The sequence below is a fragment of the Protomyctophum parallelum genome, assembly GCF_964188405.1.
Source record: "Protomyctophum parallelum genome assembly, chromosome: 11".
Taxonomy (NCBI): Eukaryota; Metazoa; Chordata; class Actinopteri; order Myctophiformes; family Myctophidae; genus Protomyctophum; species Protomyctophum parallelum.
The window spans coordinates 31161945-31187432 of record NC_139707.1 but is presented as its reverse complement, the minus strand read 5'-3'; the positions used below and the strand labels follow the sequence as shown (position 1 = coordinate 31187432).

The window sequence follows — 25488 nt, the reverse complement described above, 5'->3', positions numbered from 1 at the left end:
AATAAGGAGTTGAGGTTTCTACCCGAAAGCAACGACATGCAGTATGTAATATAAAAATCCCCTTCTCCAGACATGTTGTAAAGAATACTCTACTATGTTTATGTTGTTTAATGGGGTTTTCCTCATACAAAAAGTGGAAGCCATTTAGTTACTCTGTGTCCCACAATGAGAAATTCTGTATCGATGAATAAAAAAAGTGCAAATATCACACCCGATCAAAGCAAAGTGGGTTAAGGTTTCATTTACATATTGAACCATGATAGGTTTGTGGGATTAGAAGAATGTCATGTGGGTGCTCTGATGGCAGTCTCTGCACAATCAATAGTCATTCCTCCAAGAGGAGTTAACTGCAGAAAAAAGGAAAAAAAATAAAACATTTTATTGGAGGAGGACTTCATTACCCATATTTTCGTGATCTGATGGCTCCATGATTTACTTAATAAACTGTGGTGCGGTCTTTCCAACGCAATCATGGGATGATGATGATGCAGCAACTAAACCAGTGTGAAAAGAAAACCCCTTTTTTTGCTCACTGGATGTGGACTCAGCAGCATGTCCGCCCACAGGAGCCACCATGCAGGCAAATTAATGTGTCAGGGAGAGGCGCGTGATAGCGTTAATTGCAGGACAGGTGGATTTAGTGAAACTGGCAGACAATTAACAGCACTTTGTCATGGTTCTGCCACAGAGCCCTGACATCGCCTGTCTTTAATAGGCTTTAATTAGGCAGAGAATTTTCATTTACTCGTTGCCGGCAGCGAAGAAACTATTTAAAAATATATTTTAAAGGTGAAATGTAGGGAATTCTTCCTGAACAACAATGGGATTTAAATTAAGATTGCAGGCACTGCCAAGTATGTCAGATAAATTTAGACCGACTCTAGACTCGAACACGGACAAACAGTTACACCTGCACTTTTTCCATCTAAAGTCTACACCAAACTAAAATAGCCAATCGACAAGATCGCAAGTGCCATGCTTGTAGAAATTGAGGATCTACAATGTAGATCCTCAATTTTTGGCAAATGTTGAAATGTTTAAAAGTATTGCGTCCCCTCGCCAATGAACAAATCATGAAAATATGCCATCTCTTACAAATCAAATTCCAAATTGTTACTTGTAAATTCATCTGCACAGTAACTGCCATAAGCAGTGTTGTTAGTCATACACATCCAGGGCTTAGGGTAGGGCTTGTGCCATTGACCAAATACACGCCAATCAATTGAGTCAAGCAAATATGGAAGTTTGAAAGAGTGTCGTTTTATTTAGTTTGTAAAAGTCTTTTCCTGCACAACTGTAAATGACACTGTAACGTGCTACGAGTGAAGAGAGTGTGATAAAGGAAATAAGTCTAAGTTGATCTATGTTGATGTTTTTAGTTCCAGCTCTTTCGTGCAATGCAAAGTGTATATGTGTAGAAGTCTCAGTAATTCTAAATCTAAATGTGTTTTACTTATGGCTTAAGAGTAAATGATGTCACTTCTACTTTCATTTCCCCAGATACAGTAAATATATCTATATATATAAATTGTTCTTTATTTTTTTGGTGTTTGTTAAAACTAGTGGTATCATATAGCTGTCATATTCATTGCCATTTGTATAGACTGCATTGTTTTGTAAAACTCGCACTGTATACAGCAGCTGTATTGATTTTTTGCTTACTTAAAGATGGAGTGCCATGATTTTTTCCCCACCCTAAAACATGATCATCAGGTCTTTGTTATATAAGGAGGAAGAATAATTCTTTCAAAAAAGTGTACAGTATTTGTTAAAATGTCGTTTTTATGTGTGCACACCCACCAGTTCATTAAGTATGCCTGGTGGGTGGTGATCCACCTGAACTGAAGCCACACCCAGAGCTGTTGTTGTATGATAAAAGGAGAGGGGCTGATAGTGTGATGTCACTATATTAGTCTTTTTCATTGGCACGTTTGACTGTCAATTAATTAAAAGAAGACATCATTGCATATAACCACACCAAGGGGTCTAATGAATCACTGTCACATCTAAACACATGACAAATTGTCAAAAGTACAAAAATCACGGCACTCCATCTTTAATATTGTTTCAAAGTATTTTTTTTCCCTCGCCTGTAATATAGGATAAGATCACTGCTGTGTGTATAGTGTAAGTAAAAAACAAAAGTTCATTTTGGAATATTTGATTCAGTAGGGGGTTTGTTTTATTAAAATAAAATTGTTTGTAAAGATCAATTATAGGTTCTTATGACATTAAACCTTATTTGAACTCGACTCTTCAAATTCGTACCAAGGTTAATGTTTTAGGTTATTAGAGAAAGTAAAAGATGAACGTACATGTTACATTTGCTGCTTTCTTTAGTTTTAACAATTATAGCCATCTGTGACAGGGGGGCGGGGGCATTAGAACAAATGGGTAAATACTAAATATGTTTTTTTAAACAAACTTTTACAGCGATTTCTATATTATTTAATGTAGTCCTACTAGACCCCAGGAAATTACATCTGGCCACAGTAGTTGTTTTGTTTGAGGTTTTATGAAAGATGCTTCTGAACATGCATTCTTTTTCTAGTTTACCCATTCAAATACTCTTTAATATTAAACTAAAATATTTTCTTGTCCATGTCCAAACGGTTAACAGTCAAATAGTCAAATAAAAAATATGAAAAGAAGCAGATCTACCTACAAGCTCAAAATGTGTCGCTTCACGATAAGCTTCGAGTTTGCAGATCTACTACTTTTGGATGCTTTTGTGCAACGCTGTAGTATGATTGTAGAGTAAGTGATATTTTTTGGTTAACAAAAAAAACTTTTGTTTGAAGTTAAAACAAAATGTTTGTTAAAAGTTTAAATCACTATTCTGATAGTAATCATTGCTATAGGGTTTGTTCAGTAACAGTCTCCCTGTCTCTGCAGCTCTTTAATAAACAGGAAATACATTTTCAGGTATGTGACAAAATTTCAGCCAATCAGGAGAGTATGGCCCCTAAGATTTAGACTCTCATAGATGTATTTATCGATTCTGACATTTCCAAACAAAGAGTCTAAGCAAACTCGCCCCTTGGTCCTTCCCCCAAACCCCCTTGCCCGTGAATGGCTCTGAACAGTACAAATGCAAAATCTAAGGTGCTTACCCTGCTGCCCCATTTTTTTAGTGTTGCTAGTTTGCACAGTATTTTTTTTTTTTTTTGCGGCTTACGCCTTTTATTGATTTTTGAAGGGACAGACAGTAGGCTGACAGGAAACGGGAGAGAGATGGGGGGATGACATGCAGTAAAGGCCGTGTCGGGTCCGGGAGTCGAACCCGCGGCACACTGCGACTGGATTACCAGTCCGGTGCCCAGACCGTTACGCTACGGCCTGGGCCAGTTTGCACAGTATTGCTAGGCAGCAATGCGTGTCCACATGTCCGTCCAAGCACGGAAATAGCTTCCCAACACACACACGGGCCAGGGAGGAGCGCTTGCCTTGTACAGTACATTATAGTACAGCACCACTCAGTTCAGATGGGTCTGATTTTTTTTTAAGTGTTTTTTTGTCGATTGCAACAGTGCAACAGCGCCCCTGGCGGCCAGGCTTGCACTCATTTGGGGAGACAAGGAAAGATCCAAGATGGCGGAAAGATTCCGAGACAGAGTGGATTCAAACACCTTTATTGAAAACTACGGATCTATACGGGTTTAAAACGCTTTCCGCAAGGAAGCCGGACAAGTGGGGGTGTGGGGCAGCTGGGTAAACACCTTAGATTTTTGCATTTGTTCATGTTCAGAGCCATTCAAGGGCAGGGGTTTTTGGGGCGAAGGACCAAGGGGCGAGTTCTAAAAAACTTAGGCTAGACAGAGTAGCTATTTATGATCCAGTTGCAATTTTGTCTGCTCATTTCTTTGTGTCATCACTTACAATTCCACTTCTTTAATCTGTATCCAGACTGTGTTCTCTATCCTGATTGGATAAAATTGGTATCCAAGTTTCAGTTTCTGAAAATGTAACATGGAGACTCCCGTTACTGAACAAACACTATCGCAACGAGTACAATCACAATATACGGTAGCTTTTCAACACTTATTTTAACGAAAGAAAGTCACTTACACTACCTTTAAAATATGGAGATAAGAGATTTCTGCCCAACTGCAACAATATATATTACTGTAGGGCTTGACTGCACCAGCCACGTGGTGCTGCAGAGAATTGTTAAACGTGACAAAGCAAAAACAAAAAAACACATTCTGAAGCTTCTATGAAATTCAAATGAGTGCATGGATTAAAGTTCTTCTCAGGCTGATTTCAATCCCATGCATGCCCCAAAAATAGGGTCACAAGTCACGACGGTTAAAGTGGTTAATCTCCAAAGTCTTCCCCACAAGCAGTTCTTCTCCACGGGATAAACACCATTTTAAGAGGTACAATTCAGCGTGGCTTTTTAATGGGCAATAAATCTGTGTCCACAGGCGTGGAAGATACCAGAGGTACACCCCAGGGAGCACATCCATTTTCGCGGCGGCCATCAGGGACAGAGGTCCTTTCAATCCCTTCCATTACTCTTATCTGATCAAGGCGAGGCATCCTCTCTGCTTCAAGCATCAAGTCACACCGAGACACTCCTGCTACGCTCGGTCGCTCACTAAAATCCTAACAAGGAAAAAGTATGAGTATTTACTATGATGTGAAAGACGTAAAAGGTTGGTTGGTTGTCTTACTAAAGCCCAAACCACACCAAATGGTCGGGTTGGGACACAACTGTGTCACAACTGGGCTTTAGTGGTAATTTCAGTTTCTAATCCAGGCAAATTTGGCATTTTATTCTTAAAGCCGCAATCTATACTCTAATATTAAACCACTCTCTAGAGTACGTTAATGCAAAATAATGTCTGTCGGGTGGAAACCTCATGTGTCAAATAAAAAAATAGCAGATCTATAAACTCAAAACATGTCCCGCTGGGTTGTGAGCTTGAATACCACTACATAAGAAGTATTGCATGAAACTCATCCGGGAAAAAAAAAGCCTTCCGAAATGTTGGCATTTGGCATATTTTATCATGAACATTAGGTGAGGACCAATATGAAGACAGGTTGAAAAGTGGTGAAATGGTCCTTTAAGGGTATTTCTCTTTTTGCTTAGATTAGTCACTTATCATTGTCGGGTAGAAACCTTGTCCTATATAAGTGCTACTTTTCAGGAAATGGAAAAAAATAACCTGTGCAAATTTGTCACAAGTTAGTTTAATATTTTACCCGCAGACAAAATAACCACTTTTTTCAATTACATTTTCAAAAATATCTTACTTCCAAGGCATTGCGATGCGTTGTGAGATTTCAGATAGTTTATTTTCCCTAATTTTGCCGTGCTACACTAGCACACAAAGTAGTGCAGCAATTTATGAAAAAAAGCATAAACAGGAGAAATGGACATGCAAGTTTTCTGCCTAACAGCAATGTTATGAGATGGCTCCTACTGCATATTTTAAGATAATGCCTTTGAGCCAATTATTAAAAATAACTTGAGACCAGACATAATGTAGACCCATTAATGCCTGAAAACATGTATGCGCATTCAAATTAACCCAAAACATACAACACAAACAACATTATTATGACGCCTTATTCAGTCAGTGAGAGAACCAACAACTGGAAAGGCACGCTCCTTGGCCTTTTGTGCTTAATTTAAAAAGATAAAAATCACATCCCGTGTGAAGTGAGGGCATGGCCGTATTTTGAACTTGACCCCCTTAGGACAGCAACACACACACACACACACAAAGTCATCATGTCATGATAAGAGAGATGATTACAAACTACCATCAGAAGCACAAGTTACAACAACAACCAGCATTGACAGGACACTGCAATCCTGCAAGTTTATTTATTTACCTGATTGCATATCCTACTGTGTTGCCTTGTAGTTCACTTTCTGAGTTAGAAAACTGCACAAATAAGTGGGCTAGTTCATTGCAGAGGGGCGGGCTGGTGGGGGCATCTTTGTAATATGTCTCGAATGTCCACACAATGATAATGAAAATAGTAAAGTTTACTGAAAAGCTTCGGCAGGATAACACAGCAGCATGTACATAAGAGTCACAACAACTCACGCTAGTCACCCAGAGACGACTTGCTTTACGGCAGATTCGTAACCATAGTGATGCCGGTCTCTTAAAGCAAAATAAATAAAAATATTTCTTTTGGAAACTGAATGGCCAGGGGGGCTGTGCAAAGTTTGTTTAGTAAACGCATTGAAAATAAAGGGAAAATTGTCATAATGTGTCGTTTACGTCATATTGTCTATTGTTTTTTTTTTATCCCACGATTTTGTAACCCAGTTTTCTTTTCACCCAGTGCCAATTATCTAATGTAATCCTGGGCGCTACACTTCCTCTGCCAACCTGGGGCGGCAGCGGACTGACCTCATGCCTCCTTTTATGCATGAGGAGTTATTGTCTTTATTGTTAATGGCGTTTAATGTTTGTGTTGGCGCAGTTTGTTTTACATCACCATTACATCACCTAATCAACATGAGTTAGACTTTAATATATTAGCACCCCTCACTTCACACGGGTGTGATTTTTGCTAAACAGGCTCCTCCCGCAAACTTTGGAAGCCAGTCATAGCCAATGGAATATGAAAATTCAGACTGATAACATCTTGATCACATGACTCCAGCAGAGAGAATGTGACCTCATCATGGGGGCGAAAATATAATTCTTGGCCCCGGCCAGCCGTTCCGGCCTGGCAGAGATTATGATTTCAAGAGTAGCTAACAGACACAATTGCTGACCGGTGATGCACCGTCAACAGCTTGAAATTCCTGTCACAGACAGAACAGATTCCAGATCAGCAGCTCCTCCAACCACACTAAGGCATCTCCTGTCAGGCTATATGCGGTTTCATAGATATAGAGGAAAATGAAAGAGCAGAAGAACCGGCAAAGAAAAACAGATGAAAGGTTGGGGAGGTGTAAAAAAACAGAAGATATCGGGGCTTTTCTCGGTGCGAGGGGCGGACATGGATCAGTGTACACCCACCACTGATGAAGAAATCTCTTGTTCCAACCAGACATGGCTGCAGCCGCTGCTCACTTTAATTAGAGGCCTATTCATGGCCGCTCACACACACAAGACATGAAAGAATAGCTTTAATGCGAGCAGCCAATTGCTTTACTTTCTTCCCACAAGAACACCAAGTATGAAATAACGCTTCGCAGCTTAACAAGCTGTCCATCTCTTTAGTCTTGCCATCAAATATCTTGTTGCTGTGTCGAGCAGAAACCTCCCATATCCATATTGTAACTTTGTGGGGTATTTTTCCCCATAAAGTTTGCCAATTTACAATTTAGCAGACGCTCTTAATACCCTACTTAATCATACAGCGTCATACAAAAGTAGCAAATCTGCAAACGTTTTGAGCTCATAGATCTGTTATTTCTCAGGTTTTGAGTCCTGAAATGTAACAGTTTCCACCCAACAGAGATGATTTCCACTTTGCCCAAATTAAGCACAGGGAGTACTTTTACAGTACATTATGGGTAGTTAATAAGTTATCAACGTAGTTAGAAGTACAGAGAATCTGACATCTACATGGCGGGATAATCACCATTTCATGCTTTGAGTAAACTTTAGAGCGATATGGAAGAACATTTGACTGTTACGTTATGTTCCACTAGCTTATCTGCAACTAGCTTTTGTGACCAGTGAGAAGGGAGCAGCAGTATATGGACTATTGAGGTTGGGAGTATAAGGCATTCAAATGTTATACAAACGACCTGCGATTGAATGTGCCAAAAGAAAAAGAAACAGCAACACCCATTTACTGTTGAAAGCACAACAGAATGAGTAGTGACACCTACACTTCATTAAAACAAAGCAATGTTCACATGATCCTTCACATATCCTACAGTTGTGTGCTGCATTGCAGATACTGTGCTCAACCCGGGGAGCTGATCAGCAGATGAACAGAAGGAATTGTGCAAACTAGCAACAAAACAATGCTTGGATCAGAAAAATCGATGAATTTTTCATTTTCCAAAAAAAAAGAAAAAGGCTAGCTGCGTTGGCAATGTATGGAGGGAGGTATAATGTATAGATGCCAAGAATGTAGTTGACAGGGGGCCCTCAAATAAATGACAAATGGAGAAAAAAGAAAATTGAATAAATATCAAGCATGCGAGTTGATGTATGATATTCTCTGGAGGAGGGGGTCAACAAAAAATAGCAGATCTACAAGCATACAGAGATGCTATTTTTACCATCGAGATTCGGTGTAGAGTGGGAACAAACGAGCGCACCAAGTACAGTTGGAACCCAAGACCGTTTTACTAAGTTTAGAGGGGGCGGTTAAAAAAACGACACCAGTGAAAATGTCTACGTTTAAAAATGACAACTACTGGCAATTCTACAATGCTGGAAAACTGTTTTAATGGGTTAATGCAGGCATTCTGGCAGACAACAACTTCATTGTTTTTTCGTCTTTTTTTTTCTTCAAAAGGAAAAAAAAATATGTTCACATCTCAACATGACACTAAATGATGAGTAATACCATGTAAAAATGATGCTACTCAAGTTCATTTACAAAAATCCTCCAATGCATCTGTCATACCAACCACGCCACGTAAGAAACTAAGTCAATCAACGTTGTGACCTCCTTAACCCCACCCGCTCTCCCTCCCTCCCTCCCCCAGCCCACCATCCATACACATACATAGAATGAAGTCTAATTCAGACTCCGTAAGTAGTATGACTGCGTCGCTTGCCAACAAGAACCGCTGTAGGCACCAATAGGACTGGGACCATACTTAGAAGAACCGCTGTAGGCACCAATAGGAATGGGACCATACTTATAAGAACCGGTGTAGGCAGGCACCAATAGGAATGGGACCATACTTATTAGCATGTATCGTGTTTAAAAAGAAAAACGTGCAATAATCGTATATCGTGTAAAAAAGAAAACGTCTCAATAATCGTATCATGGAGATTTTCATTGATTGTAAAATTGTCCTCTGTCGTAGCTTTTGTTGAGCTGCAGATTCAGTACCATTTGAACCCACTACACTTGATAAAACAGACCTGTAACGAGAGCATTTGGTACGCTTTTATTTCTCTACACAAATCATTTCTCCACAAATTATAGCCCATCTACAAGCTTGTGAGCTTGTAGATTGTCTATTTTTGGCCATCGCTTCCCCCAGAATAGGGATGCCTAAGTTGTTAAAAGTGGCATTTTAAGTCTTAAAACATATTGATTATCACCATAATATTGTTAATCGCAATTATTTTTGCATGACATTTTCATATCGTCCCATCCTTATGCGCCAACAACGGGTCGTGATTGGTTCTCGTCAGCAATTGGCGACGCTGCCTTGCGTTGGGGGTGTAAATTAAGCTCAACAGTGCCAATGGAAGTGATGCTCAGCATCCTATACAAATCCAAGCATGTTGGAGGACATTTTGCGCGTGGACTATATTCAAATCATTAATTCCGCACAATTTTTTTTTTTGCTTTTTTTTTTAAAGATAATTGCAGAAAATAATACAAATTGTTAACAACATAATTGGTACTTGGACACTTTCTTTTCAACAATACAGGACCATGCATTAGTCTTTCCATTTTTTTTGTTAACCACAATATATTGAGAATATATAATATTTGCAAGTTGGTAATACTATGGAAAGCTAAATCTCGAAAATTGACTATAACAGTTCACAGACTTAATGTTCTGGAATATGTCAATCAGATGGGAGACTGGATAAATACTTTTTCTATTCTTCCAATATGATTTAACAGGTTTGGGCCAGAGTATAGACATTTCTTTTCTGTCTCACACACAATGGTTATCAACACAGGGTAATTCATAATGCTGCATGATTATTTTTTCCCCCACAAATATGCAATAGAACAGACTTTCTTGTACACTGGTCTTCTGAAGATGGGTCGACTGTCATTTACATATAAATGGTGCCATCAATATGGGGCATATTCATTTTTTAAAAAGTGTAAAGAATTGACCTTGCACTGAAAGAGTTCATGCTTTTCTAATGTCTAGTCGCAAAATGGGCTAAACATTACAAATATATAATATTTCCCATTTAATCAAACCCTCGATACGTTCCTATAGAACTCCATATCAAAATGACTATATTCATGGGAACTAGTGCAATCTGGAGGAGGCCTGGTCTGTGTGACAAGGCAGGCACACAGTAAAATAGACAAAAGTACTCTAGAGCAGCTCCAGAGCAATGGCAGATATATTAAGGCCATTCTGAAAATTACGGAAAAACAATAAGTAGCAACTTGCCTGGCTACCCAGACTGAAGAGGATTCAGTTGGGGCAGCGAGGCAAGCAGACAACTGACCGCACTCTCCTTCGTGGATGTTGGTCAGCCACCTGCCAGCCTCCCAACTCTCCCCTCTTCCAGAAGGTTCCGTTCTTGCTCTGTTCATATGGGTTTGGGGTGGTGGTGGAATTAGAAGCCATACTCTTCCCAGTCCTTGCTTTGTAAACCCATGCCTCGCTCCTCCAGTAAAAGTCTGAGTGCACAGCGGGGCGGTCAGGACTGTTTTAGGCGCTTCCTGGGCAAACCAAAGGGTGGGCACTGTGCTGAGGCCAGCGCACGGAAGGCCTCTGCCACTAAGTGAGGGTGGGACTGGATCATTGACTTCCAGCCTGCCGTCTCCATTATGTCCGTAGCGTGACTGTAAGCACATACAGAGAAAAGGGAAGAAAAGGGGAGAGACAACGCTCGCTCAGTCAAGAATGTGCACATTAAAAATCAATCTATGAGATCGTTAATGGAAAAGGAAATAAGTCTTCAAAAAAGGGTTGAGTTCTGGAAAAAAGGTGCTGTTTGAAAGAGGGGAAACCATGCATACAAATGAGAGCAACAATCTCTTCATTACAAAGCAAGTGTTTACACAGGTCTGATGAAGGTCTCTCGACCAAAATGTAACAATTTTTTATGTAAAGGAAATACAAACTTGGTTTGTAATGGGGTTGAGGGCTGCAATTGTATGCATCACGGGAAATTAGAGGGATATGGCTGACAAGCCATCTGAGGAATTAACAAAAAAAGACCATCAGTAACGTGTGAGGCTTTTTTGTATCGCTTTAAATTAATTTCAGTGCGGTCTCACCACACACTGCAAGCATTAGAGCTAATAAGTAAACATTTCAAGGTGTCCTACAACAACAGCACACTAAATCAGTCTGAAGAAAAACTTTGATTTAAATTCAGGAAAAATTCCTTTGCAGCTTATCCTGGTACGAGTCTATTAATAACCCATAGGATACAAAGATATGCCACTTCACCGCCAAAGAGTGCGTTCAACTGCCTTTGCTTAAAACAATGAATTCTAATGCATCTGGTCGGGGGAAGAGATAAGAGTCCGTTATAAATCTTGTGTCACATATATCAGCTAATTACATACTTGCTGTTCCAGTTCTTCCCATCTTTACAGCCCAGCTGTCTCAGGACACTGCACCTATGGTGGGGAGATAAAAAGGTAAGCATTCAGGGCTGGTAAACAGAAATGGCAGCGGGAATTTATCACTGGGAGTTTTTTTCTCTTTTTTTTGTGATACTCGCCTGTTGATAAAATCTATGGCTTGTGCTTTAAGCTGCTCGGCACTGTGCAAGTCTGCTAGGATGAGGGTGTCAGCCACGTTCTCCACCGAAAGGCTGTTGCACAGGGCCTCTTCACACATGACCTTTAAACGCTCCAGAGCGTACTGCGGAATGAGGACGACAACACAGAATGCTAAGGTTATGGCCATGATGATGCATGCGACCCAATGAGTTTGTTTGCAGTGTCCAATGCACATCTAATATAAAGATATGGTCGCTTGCCTACAGATTTTTATGCTTGTATATGGCTGGACAGAAGAAAGACCATATATTTACAGTACATCTCAGTAAAGTGTGTTCAATGAAACAAGAAATGATTACATAGTAATCAGGTGAAAGAAGCGCCGTCTCCGTTGTGTTGTCTCTGTTGTGTGTCGTGTGCCCCCCCAACTGTTTTGTTGTCGCTTTCCTGCTGTCCAGCTCATAACATTAGCAGCTGTTGCTTCGAGGCTGCTGCTGGTGCAGAGTGCGGAAATCAGCCCTTTTGCGGTGCGTGTGGCATAGCTTAGGAGGCAGGCAATCATATTACACTGAGTACACTCCCATTGGCAGCCAATCAGGCTAGGATGATTTGACAAAAAAATTGAACTACTCCTCACTTTGCCTTCAGCACTTGTTCCTAAAATGTGTAATTTACTAGGGATGCTCCAATCATTCAATTTTGCCAGGTGTCAACCTGGGCTTATAATCGCTCAATTTCTATTAGCAACCTAGTCATGATTGGCTGCTTCAAGTAGCGACCTAGTCATGATTGGGTGCTCCCAGTAGCGACCTAGTCATGATTGGGTGCTTCCAGTAGCGACCTAGTCATGATTGGGTGCTTCTACTAGCAACCTGGTAATGATTGGGTGCTTCTAGTAGCAACCTGGTCATGATTGGGTGCTTCTAGTAGAGACCTGGTCATGAGTGGCTGCCTCCTGAGTTCTAAGCCAATGGGAGTCTGAAACCAACCACAGCTATTGTTATGAGCTAACTGGAGCTACAGGAGAGCCATAAATGTTTCATGACATTCAGTTTAATTTATTTTTAGGTTTTATGACCTCAATTAGACCCAAGCAACCTGAAGCCTTTTGAGCTGCAATGAAAACAGGCAAAATCCCTCAATAGTGACATCTGCTGGCAAATTGTTATGTCATATATGGGATACGACAGGCAAAATCATTTGCTTCTGTGTTGTGACGTCATTCAATATTTTCCCTCCGTCCAGACTATCTTTAGCAACTATCTTTAGCAACAATCTTTAGCACCGTTTGAATCAGAATTGAAGCTCAGATTGAGATTGAAATCCATGTGACCTCGTGATGCCGTTTTAGCACTGCTGACAAAAACAAAAGTCTTCAGAGAGTACCCCGGAAACTTCTTTTATTTATTACTTCTGGTTCATGAAATCCAATAGCCGACGGTCACGTACAGGTCTAGTAATGGTAAATGTTTTTAAATAAAACATCCATAAAAAAGTCCATAAAACATTTGAATTAATAGGCGTGGTGTAGAGGGAAAGGCTTGAAAATTAAAATGTGTTGCACAATACTACGGGTAGTACGCACAACAAATTATATCACGCTATTATTGACCTGAAATATGCTAGTGGTCCAGAGCTCAGAAAAGGTAGAGAACACTGATCTATTATCTCACGGTTACCATAATTAAATTCCGTTCTTTGTGTTCTTTCGAGCACACACAATATGCAATATATATTTCCTAATAATGATGACTGAACCAGGCCGGGTACACTTCCCCATGTTGAGATTCAAACTCCCTTTTTCTGTGAATTTCTTCACCTACAACTTTCAAGTAAATTACCACATTGATGCCTCATCATAGGTCACATTTAGGTTCTCAACTAGTGGAATATGAAATATATATATATCATCATCGGCGGTCACTCGTATCCGAGTATGACCGTCCTCCTTCTTGGTCCTTGTGGGTCATCAGTACACACACACACACACACACAGTGTCTTCACTTTAATATGTTTCTAAACGCATGATCAGGTACCACATGCAATTACTTCACGGACCACCAGTGGTCCATGGACCACCAGTTGAAAACCTCTGCACTAGGCTATATAAGCTGTTCTGTGTACATGTAGGTGCATGAGACGTCATTAAAAAGCCTTGCCACTATGTATGAGGAAAGCTAAATTCAAGATATGTTCTAAAAGTCTTCGCATTGGTTCTGCAATGTAGTTCTTTTTTAATTTCCATAATGCTTACACCCAGTTTTAGCTCCTACATTGAATTTTGATGTCACCAGGGGTATCAGAAGGCAGGCATTGATCTCCGATCGTCTGTCCACGCCAGACTAACAGAACATACTTACTTTATCTGCTGCCGCCAGCAGGTTGTCAGCCATCTTCTCCAGGTTTGGAGCCTTGCCTGTGTAGATGAAGCCCATCATCTCCTTGAAAACATCTGGGTCTACGTCGCTGATATCAACACGATTCTGGAAAAACCAAGGACAGAAGTTCAGTTCCATATATGACACATTGTTCAGGAATCACACAATGTTCTCAAAGTATCTATATTAGGATAAATGTGTCATTAAACTTGCTCAACTGTGCTCAAGCTACATGTAAAGGAGCTGCAATAGACAGCTGCTATAGATCAGTGGTTCCAGTCTATGACCCCCCCCCCCCCAAAATACATCATATTTGGAACTGGGGGACCCCCACTGTGACAAAGTATTGGAATGTAAGAGTTTAGGCATTTAAATTGGTGACTCTGTTCAAAGATAAATATTGTGAAAATAGCTGATCTACAAGCTTACAACGCCTCCTGGTAGATCAGCCATTTTCACAATTCAATATAATAATATATTATAATTTATTTGACAATTTGGACAATGTTTGACCAGTTTGAGGGGCACTAGCCCCTCCTATAAACAGCTATAGTTTAATGTTTGTGTTGTCTGAACACAAACATTGAATGCCATTGACATTGACAATGATTTTTTTGTCATGTGTCTGAGCAAATCGGCATATGTATGTCGGTGGGAACCCTTGGCCAATAAGAGACCACCGTTCTTGATGATGTACGATCATTAGAGCACCCCTCATTTCACACGGGTTACTTTTGAGCAGTAATGGTATTTTTTCTTTTTATTTGATGTATTATAAAATATGTGTCATAAAAGAATATAATACAAAAACCGCAAACAATGATTAATATATGTGTATAAACTATAAACACAATCTGTGAGATATGTTACAAGTGGGTTTGTGCACATATCAGCAAAGCAATACATAGAAAATACTTAAACCGAATAGAATATAAGGCATAGGATAAACACCATATATTTACTACAGTAAGTAAATAAAACCATTCATTCTTACTTTTTTACTCTCTTCCATTTCATGTTCAAACATTGCATTAAAAACTGGAGACCTTGCTGTAAGAAAAGAAGGGAGGGGGAAAGTTTCAATGACTAGCTGGCATAAGTAAATTAACTGGGCAAACAATCCTACATGATAGTCCCCATCGGGCAGAAACCTTGAATCTCTTTTTTTTATTTTATTTTTACGTTTTTTTAAATAAATGAATGCCCCATTATATATTTGGCTGTATGACAGTGTCGCACAAAAGTAGCGAAAATGCATGCTCACAGTGCATCGCAATGAGCTTCCCAAAATAGGAACACCAGTTTGAAAATGGTTGCATCTTTTTTGTTTGTTTTCTATAACAAAACGTAACAAAGTGTTAAGAGCTTGTAGTTGTAGCTAAATAACCAGTAAAGTTTTTTTGGTCCCAAAGGTTTGCCCCGACAGCGACAATATATTACTTCATCCAATAAGCAAGTGGCTTACAAGGCTAAACCAGTTTGATTTAGTACAATGTACATCAGTAGGGAATCTGAATGAATAAGCGCTAGTAAATCATAACAGTTGCCGTTTTATATCAGCATTCGTGCTCTAACCACAGCCCTGTGGCCACACCAGCTGCCACCATGTCTAATGCAGTGAAAGAGTTGAAGAGAGCCCTCCAAATCTCCCTGATCCTGCAGTCAGGCCAGGCCAAGCTGGGCCAAGCAGAGCTAGCCGAGTGGATTAGAGCCCACAGCAGAAGAGGAAGTTGCAAAAAAAAAAAAAAAACAAGCCAGGAAGCCAAACCCTTTGTAGCCTATCTGGGTACTTATGGCTTTCCAGGAGAGGCTATCGAAGAAAAGAGCGGCATAGGGGCATCTTTGCTCAGCTACTGCGGGGCTCATCTCCCGGTATCCTACTCGGGTATAGTAGTGCCGGCAGCCGTGGGAGAAAGAAAGGTCTTGCCTGCCAGGATGGATTTGTGAGCTTTGAACTCCTGCCCTCCCACATAGAGGCTACAGTCGGTGAAGCGAGAACACTCCCACAGGTTCCCCAGGTCATCAGACAGCTGACATTCTGGAACCTTCAGCATGTTCATGTTGGACTGGCCTGAAATGTTCACAGAGTCCTGGACCACGCTCACCTGAAAGAGAACACACACACACACACACACACACACACACACACACACACACACACACACACACACACAGTAAACTGTATTGAAGCATGACAACGATAAGACAATAACTGTCAAACAATGGCTTTCCGGTCCACGGTCTTAGCATGACATCTTATAGTGCAGGGAGAGTGCCATTCTTGACTTTGTTCTCAAGTGCCGGAAAATAAACGCAATATAGGTTTTGTAAAAAGATATTTTTAAAAAGGTCAAACGAACTCAAATTTCTGCTCCTTAGTGTTTTTAATACGCATTGCAGACTGAGGAACCTACAAACGGGAGAAGATTTTAATTGCAAAAACACAGCCAATTGTAACCAAAATTAATTAACTTTGCTGAAACACCTAATTAATGAGAAGACATTCCATCTTCGATTTCAATCTAATTTGCTTATGAAATTGCCAATTTCCCCCCAAAATGTAAAACATTGCTCGGACCGTTGTCAGGCATATTGACAGTTAGTCGTTGCGGTATTTGTCTAATTGCAATCAAAATGATTGGACAGTTCATTAAACTTGTCCGTCTAAAGAGACACCTCAGAAAACATTTATTCTTCTCGACATGTTGGAATTCAATCATTTGTTTTAGAATTGCAATTAGTGACATTAAATTATGTCACATGGGGAAAGCCATTTCACTTTTTAGTGATTGGCAACAATGTTCAAGATAAAATTCCAAAAATATAGCATGTATATGGACAGGAATAAGATAAGACATTTTCTGCCACCTTATACATATTGAAGTCAGGGCCAAGACTCTTGACAAAGGACTAGGAGAGCTGAAATAGGTTCCATAAAGGTCTATAGAATTTCATAACCACCATTAATCAGTGTTACTATTGCTGTGCAGAGGTTTCTCAAGTCTGTAGTTGTAGGCCCAATAAAACCTATTTTTTATCCAAGAGTGTTTTCTGTACATGCATGCTTTTTTCAGTAATGCCCTTCTTCCCATTGATATCATTAATATAAATTCACATCGTATAGTTGCCCAAACCAACTCCCATCTACTCTTGATATAGCTCCACTGGAGAAACTGGGGTTTGCTCGTGTTAAACAACACCATGGAAGAAAAACCTATTGTATAAGTAATTTAATCCTTAATTTAAGATCTGGTCACAAAGCTATCCTCTAAATCAGGGTTCAACATTGAAAAGGTTAACATTAGTACTGTCCACTAGCCAAGAGAAGGAGGACAGTAAATGATAAATACTAAGTATTGCAGTATCAATTACCTCACAAAAAAGTGTGAGCTTATCATCAGGCAAGAGTCCATTGGCTTCATCAAGCAGGAAATCTCTCCTAATGAATTTTTTGAAGCCCCAGTCTTTGCCTTGGACAAATCGATATGCTCTTTGGCTTTCTATAAAAGGATGGGAGAAACATGTTTGAGAAATTAGTACATCACTAATGTCAATAAAAAGAGAGTACTGAAAATAAAAAGCTGTACCGAATGCATGTATTTGACTGAATATTGTTGTATTGGCTTGTACTCACCCATTGCTTTCGTCTCCTCTCTTTTTGCGTTTAATAAGGAAAACTTGAACTTTGCTCTAACTTCACTTTTTGGACAACTAACAAGCAGTAAATACAATGACAGATAATCTTTGCTTTCATCATCAAGTCCCTTTGGATTGACTCTGAGACACCTGTAAAGTAAACAGAGATAAACACTGCATATCAGTGATGGTATAAAAGCTACACGAGTTACAGCATTAACTACATTCATCATTTCTGCCAAAAACACAAATCCACGATAAGCCAACCTTCTGTGTGATGTTCTCTGCCGCTTTGAGGAGATCCATTACGGATACAAATACAATAATCAATGTATTGCTCAGAGAAGTTTATAATCCAAGTACTAACCATTTCATCTTGTCGTTAGGCCCAGAGGAGAAGGTCGAGCTCTTCAACACCTCTCCCATCTCCTCTCTGCAAAAGCTGAAGTTGTTGATGGTCCACATATAGGAAAACTTCACAACTTTGACCTTAAGAATATAAGAATAGAAAACAAATAAGAAAATGTAATTATTGTAAAATATGTAAAATTGATAAGCAGAAGGTGAATACTACTAAACAAGACGCACATGGGAGCAACTCGTCCAGAGTGACTATGGTCATATTGGTGATGCAATAATCTAACAGTCTTTACTCTGACTGATATCAACGACTCAGACATATATTATAATGGCCCAACCCTTGCTTGAATATCTTCTGCAGCAATAATGCATTTCAAACTGTAGCTGAATAAGGCCTGGCAGGCCAGCATTGCCTCCTTCCGGTTCTAATAAGCCCAATAGAACTCTCAGAGTTGCTTGAACAGAATAGTACATAATACTTCCTGTTGTGGCAGTTTAGATTCACAACAATTTATAAAAATCTATTACTGCTTCATAGTGGTTTGAATTAGGGCCTTATAATATTGGGCATAGCCTTTTTATTTATTTTCCGGCAAAATTCAATCTCAAGATGGGGACAGAATGGCTCCAATGTGGAACCTGTAGACATCCTGTAATGTCAGTCATCTTTTATATTTTATTTCTTTTTTGGTAAAAGAAATACAAGTAACCACAATAGAAACTTAAACCCAGGATATACACATAAAAGCGTGATGGAACACTTGGCACCGTCCGATTTTTACTATTTTGTTCATTTTTAAATAATGAAAATAGCCTATCTACATCAACAGCTAAATAGGCATAAGGTGATTTGGCAGCAAATGTCTTTGTCGAAAATAGACAATCTACAAGGTCACAACGCATCGCTACATGTTGCAAGCTTGTAGATCTGCTATTAACACAATCAGCGCTGGGATTTCTTTCAAAATAGCAGCTCGGGGTGTCGCGCAGATATGGCAGCTTTTACTCTGAAAGACCCCCCCTACCCCTTCCGTACAAAAACCGGGAGGCATAATGTTGCTCGTTTACCTCGCTAGGATTACGATAAAGTCGCTGGATAATCCCTCGCGTTCATATTTTGAACAAGAGGCATGTTGAAGTCAGAAATGAAGAGCTTAGTTAGTAAATCCATCTGGTCAAAAACACGGAGAGGGCCCAGGCCGTAGCGTAACGGTCTGGGCACCGGACTGGTGATCCAGTCGCGGTGTGCCGCGGGTTCAACTCCCGGACCCGACACGGCCTTTACCGCATGTCATCCCCCCATCTCTCTCCCGTTTCCTGTCAGCCTACTTTCTATCCCTTAAAAAATCAATAAAGGCGTAAGCCGCAAAAAAATATGTTAAAAAAAACAAAAAAAAAACACGGAGAGGTCCCTAGATTAGGAGATACGAGGTATTCATTCTGAGCCGTACGGCAAAGCGCACCCGCGAACAGCAAGGAGTATGGTGCAGATGGTGCGACTAGCGACGGGACATATATTCTTTTCTTAGAATTGGACGGAATGATTTAGATCAATAGTTATTAACGTTTTAAGATTTTCGATCTCGTCTGCTAAAATGGGGGGGAACATTTTCGATGACATCCCAACGGAATCTAACATCGAGTGTTGCGCAACAGACGCTCCCAGCCTGTGGAGGGATGTGATCGGTTTTGTTTTATTAATAATCTCTGTCCGTCTTTTGTCTCTTTAATTGCCCGGGGTTATTTAATCCATTACATTATAGCACCCATTCAATTTATAAACACGGATCACTTTTACCGACGGACCGGATGTTGTTGTGAATGTGTGTGTAGCAACTAACAATAGCCACACCACTCTAGAGTCGATCAACAACAACGGGAGGTAAGAATAAATCTATCGCGACTAGCGACTGGACCGCGGAGGGCCATCTAACACAGGATATTTTTTCATAATTACACAGGATGATTTAGATTGCGAGTTATTCATGTTTTAAGATTTTAGTTTTCATCAGCTAAACAGGGGAGGGAGTTTTTCGATGACGTCTCACTCTTACGCAACACCGAGGATTGCCCAACAGGCGCTCCTAGCTGGTGAAGCCATGCGATCCGTTCTCATATCAATAAACTTCGTTTTTGGACAATACTTCGTCCTGGGCGTCGGGCGTTACTAATAGAACTTCGTCCTGGGCGTTGGGAGTGTTAACATCATGCCCATTTCAGCACAGCTTGAGAGCTTATTTCAACCAATTGTAGTAGAATATTAAATATTTCACTCTTCTTGGCTTGTCTTGGCATGGTGCCATAGATGTTAGGCATGGTACTGCACCAGGGCAATAAAGGTCTGCAGGAAAACCTGGACCCATGTCTGGGGACGGAAGCCGTCAGTGCATGTAATCCTACGGGCTGGGGAGGCATCTGTCAGCAGGGTGTGTTGGGGTGGAAGGAGTAGGACAAAGGCTCAATGTCCCTCCAGTGGGGGCTCCTCACTGGTAGGATGTGGGCGAGTGTGGCTCAGGAGGTAGAGCAGGTCGTCCAATGATCCATGGGTCGGCGGTTCGAATCCCGGCTCCTCCTGTCTACATGTCGAAGTGTCCTTGGGCAAGACACTGAACCCCAAATTGCTCCTGATGTGCTGGTTGGTACCTTGCATGGCTTCCGCCGCAATCGGTGTATGAATGGGTGAATGTAATGCACAATCTATGTAAAGCGCCTTGGATAAAGGGGCTATATGAATGCACCATTTACCATTTAGGATACAACAGCAGTGACGACACAGAAATGTGTGTGGGGTGGAATCAATTGCTATAATGACTAAAATTGATAAGGAATGCCCTCCCCCTCCTGGCGTGTATCTGAAGCACTATGAAGTTGGAGATCAGCTATATACCTGTGTGTAACACCAGCTCTCTGCCACAGGTCCACTTGACATCTCCCCCGGTGGAGGGGGGGTGGGAACCCGTGACATCGCCAGCTTTGCCCTTCAGCACAACCACTGATGCCCTTGAACACGTCCCACTTGACCTTTATAAAATAAAATAAAAGGACAATGGTTAACACATTAAAACTGGGAAAGCATTTGTATAATTTTACATTTTTGCGTTTGCTATTGAAAAATAGAAGATCTACAAGTTCACATCGCATCACTTCATGTCGGGCTGCGAGCTTGCCTTGTATATATGATTTCTTTGAACATTTTTGAAATATCTTGTGTGAGAATTAGAGGTGTGCATCTCTCCCTTACAAGACGATTCGATACTAATCGATACACATGGGCTACGATGCGTATCGACACATTTTATATACAGAACGATTCGATTCAGTGCAAGTCGATACGGTTTCAATTTTGTGGAATTTCATGGAATTTGATGATATTCGATACGGTGCGATCTGACACATTAAACATTTGATTTTTAATTTGAAGCTAGATCTATAAAGAATAGGGTTGGGACTTGATTAAAAACATCTAATTAATTGGAGTCTTTGTGATGAATTAATCTCAATTAATCACATTTTAATCACATATCAATATTTGACCTGAGAACAGTGAGTTATTTTTTTCAAACGGATTTGGATAAGAGTGAATCAATAAATAGTGACTACATAAGCATAAGCAATAAAACAAGTACCGTAGTAATAATAATAGTGATAATAATATCTAAAAAAAAATGTAATGCTTCTCCGAGTACCTAAAGATGTTTTACAAGGGGAACACGAGTAAACAAATAAAAACTACTTTTATTAGGGAAAAACTAAGACTAAGGAATAAAATAAATTGAAACAGTGGAATGAGATAGCTGGGGAAAGCAATATTCTAGAGGTCGGTTTGAACAAGAGGCATGTCTCTGAGTTTTGCGAAGGTCTTTTGACAGGTGTGCTGTGGACAGTGAAACCATGAACATTAAAGACGGGCAGACGCTAATTGGAATGGAAGCCAGAAACATGACCATGTAAAGACGTGTAGCTGCTCCAAATGATATTCCCATTCGTCTTTGCGTCTAACCGTGTGAACGCAGCATCGAGTGTGAGGGGTTGGGGAAGGATGGAAAGTACCAGTGTTATTAAGGAGAACTCCTTATTAAGGAGAACTAGCTACCAGCTAGTAGCTACCAACACCACCACCCAGATCGTGTGAAAGCTGGTGATATCATAGACTTAGATATATCTATGGGTGTTATCACCTTGCTTGTACCCGTGGATGGGAAATACGATTTAAAAGGCTATGTGATGGACACGTGGATTAAAAAACAGATGTGCACAATTAAGCAATAAAGTTGTGTCGGATCTGCATGTGCATCCCATCTGACAAGTGGCTTATGCTCGTGTTGTCGCTGCTGACGCATAGTTAAAAGTCATAAGCACGCGCCCGTCCTGCGCTGGAAGTAGCAGATCTACAAGTTCTCTACCTGTTGCAATGCACAGCGCTTTGGGCTTGTACATCTGTGTTTTTCTACTCAGTCTGTGGAGGGCTGTGGGCAGTTCAGAAACCCGTCCACCAGTGACGACATCGATGGGGAATCCAAGCTAATAGAAACTTGCAATGCGAAAATGGAGGCCATTGTTCTCACGATAATAAAAATCTAAACATTTTTGCAAAAAATAAATCTGCCTAACGATGATGTCAGTGGTGGACGAGTTCCTGAACTGCCCACAGCCCTCCTATGAGACCGACTGAGTAGAAAGAAATTGTGCCATTTTATCATGATTATTCGTGAGGACCAATTATATGAAGATAGGTTGAAAAGTGGTCCTTTATTTAACATACCATTTCACACAGCAACAGAAGAACTTTACAGTAAATTTGTATTCATGATAGTAGTAGTAGATAGTAGTAATTGTGGGGCCAATTAAAAATGATGATGGCTTCCGCTTGGGAATCTGTCCTGAATTTCAGGCATTACAATTTCCAGGAATCCCATTGAGAGTTGCTGCTGTGGTAGAGTATGTCTTTCCACTGACCTTTATCAAAGTAAACCCAAACATGTAAGCTAATGGTTAAAGCAAGACAATCAGAGGCTGCCATGTTATTATATTGTTCCAAATTAAGCCACAGCATTTACAAGAAATGGAGAAAGGCAATTAAACAACTACAAGTACTTGAATTCCCTTTGCAAGTTTTATCAGCCCAATCTAAGAAATCTAGAGACCACTGCTTCCATGTTCTAAGTCTTTGAAATACGCAAGGTGAGTTGATGTTCATTTTCACACAGCTGTCACTGGCATTGTTTTCAAACCAGTCATAGCCATTACTATAGTATATCACTTCACTTTTATTATTATTAAGAAAATCTTCTAGTTTATTTATCGATATTGCAGTTGCAGCAGGACATAAGACAATTTAATTTAAACTTATGTTATGTCTTAGAATCTAAGATATACCACACGTTGTAGAATATATAGACTATATTACTCACCCTTTGAATGGTTGAAATGTGCAAATATGAGGTATATCACTTCATGGCCCCATCAACAGATCCCACTCTAGAAGGAAAAACATAAAAAGGTTAAGACTTTGGAAAGGGACCTGTTGAACATAATGTACAAATAGGTAAGTAGGTCTAACAATCCCTGACAGATATAACACAATATACAAATATACAATTAAGAACAAATTAATTAATCTGCTGTTGTGCAATTCACACACCATTGGGGTGAAAGTCAGTTTGATAACCTACAGTACTAACATCCTCAAATAGTCTATGCATTTGTGACTGAGAGGGTAGCCTACAGATATAACCAAATGTAGTTACATTTCTAGCCTCTCAGGCTTAAATCAACAGTGAGGCTTTGATTGGATATTGTGGGCCTTTTGGAGAGTAGCAAGTCCAACTAGCTTCCATTCAGATGTTTTGCTAACCATCTCTTCTTGTCCAGGCATGTTACGTTAACTAGCATATTGCTAGTCGGGCCTAGCAAGCAAACAATAACTAACAACTTAGTTGAACAACAGGACACACGTGACTGGCTGCACAAGCGTCTGTTATCTGATTCAAATAAAAGAAAATGTTGTAAACAGTGAGGTTAGAAAGAAAACAAAACGATGACAAGTAGCACAGTCTCAACAGACCTCAACATGGGGACGTTAGCCAAGTGATGCTAGCGTCAACTTAAGCTAACTGATCAGGCTCTTCTTAATGGACGTTAATTAACGTTTATACTGGTTGTATGACACCGTAGTACAGGTTATAATCCATTAGTACACTACTACAGTCACATACGCAATATTATATGCGCGATACTTTTTGGCTCCACCAACTGTCACTTGCTGTGCTGCTCACTAATTTACTGCTTAATAACAAACGCCGAGCAGATATGACGTCATTTTCAACTGAATAAAAGTGTTGACGTCAACGGGGTTTATGCAATTGTGGCCCGATGGGACAATACGTCGTCGAAAAAAGAACATACTACAGTTATGTCGTGTGACTCATTACAGACGCGCTCGCGCGACATCATTCGCATTAATAACTATAACTGTCAAACGAGCCGCGTTAGCAACGAGTCAACAACAAACAATATCCTCAATCAACAGTTTGCTAAATGTCTTTTTAACTGACAATAACTGAAGTTATACGTGTACCAGAGTCCAATGTTGACGTTTATAATACCCTTATCACACTAAAACAAACACAAATCAGGCCTTTTAATGATGTGCTAATATTAGCAATGTGTGCTAGCCCTACTAAGCTAGCTGTCTGCCGGGTTGGAAAAACAACACTTGGTTATAACGGACCGTTAGCTTAGCTACAGCAACACCCATGCTAAAGAAGCCAAGAAAGCTAAAGATACAAAAACTGAAAAGCTAGACCGATTGGAGCACCAATAATACCTTTAGATTTCATGCTTCCAGTTGGTTGGTGTGAAGAGAGCCGGTATGGGTGGTGTTTGTTACCAGGGCGGCTCTCTTCACCGGTTCGCCACGGCGTTTGGCGTGTGGTTTTTCACCCAGTTTGTGTACAGGTCTTTCTTTGTCTAGTTTTATGTTTCAGGATGGCTGTATGTAGCTCTAGCTCGGCTAGCTAAAGCTTCTCGGCTAGCTGCCGCTAGTTGTTGGGCTGATAGGCGCTGCTTCACACAGGCAAGCAGCACGGGGTGCGATTCTTGCCTAGAGTCGTAAATGTAAGGCAGCACTTCCTCTCGTACACTGGCTGGCGAAACACAGGCATTGCAATTTCTTAATCATATATTATTAGATTGATTCGGTGGGGAAATGAACATAACAAATGTCAAAACAATGACATTTCTTTTCTGACATCCAAATAAATTAGCTCTGGTTTATAATGAACATCTAAGATTATTGATATTGCTCAGATAAGTTATTTAAAAACTCCTTGATATGATTTCTCTATTAGTATTACATCAAAATAGCATGCAATTATAGCCTATTATTCATAATGAAAGGGCCCTCTATAAGGTTAAAATGCTTGGCATGTTTCAACCAGCACATGCCACATTTGTTTATAAGAATGATTTTTTAAATAAAGTACCTTGTGGTTGTGCTTCAGAAGCAGGAATGCCTTCACATTTCGCGCATGCGCTATAACGCTCCTGACTGTCAATCAGCTG

At 40.2% G+C, this 25488-nt stretch overlaps 1 protein-coding gene across 1 annotated transcript; it reads right to left on the bottom strand.

The window, feature by feature from the left end:
• Positions 1-8359: 8359 nt before the first annotated feature.
• LOC310867307 (speckle-type POZ protein-like A) lies at positions 8360-25017 on the bottom strand. Its single transcript, XM_083777254.1, has 12 exons — positions 24752-25017; positions 23337-23403; positions 20813-20946; positions 17933-18054; positions 17564-17715; positions 17302-17429; positions 15857-16034; positions 14924-14979; positions 13912-14034; positions 11550-11692; positions 11392-11445; positions 8360-10659 (listed from the first exon to the last, which is right to left on the bottom strand). The coding sequence occupies exons 3-12, from the start codon at positions 20888-20890 to the stop codon at positions 10515-10517; spliced, it is 1179 nt and encodes a 392-aa protein (XP_083633380.1). The 5' UTR covers positions 20891-20946; positions 23337-23403; positions 24752-25017; the 3' UTR covers positions 8360-10514.
• Between the last annotated feature and the right edge of the window lie 471 nt (positions 25018-25488).

Coding starts and splice junctions, on each gene's coding strand:
- LOC310867307 (XM_083777254.1), bottom strand. CDS start 20,890: ATGTCACGGGTTCCCACCCCCCCTCCACCGGGGGAGATGTCAAGTGGA. Junction 17,430..17,563: donor AGAGGAGACGAAAGCAATGG/GTGAGTACAAGC, acceptor ATCCTTTTATAG/AAAGCCAAAGAGCATATCGA. Junction 11,446..11,549: donor GCCATAGATTTTATCAACAG/GCGAGTATCACA, acceptor TCCCCACCATAG/GTGCAGTGTCCTGAGACAGC.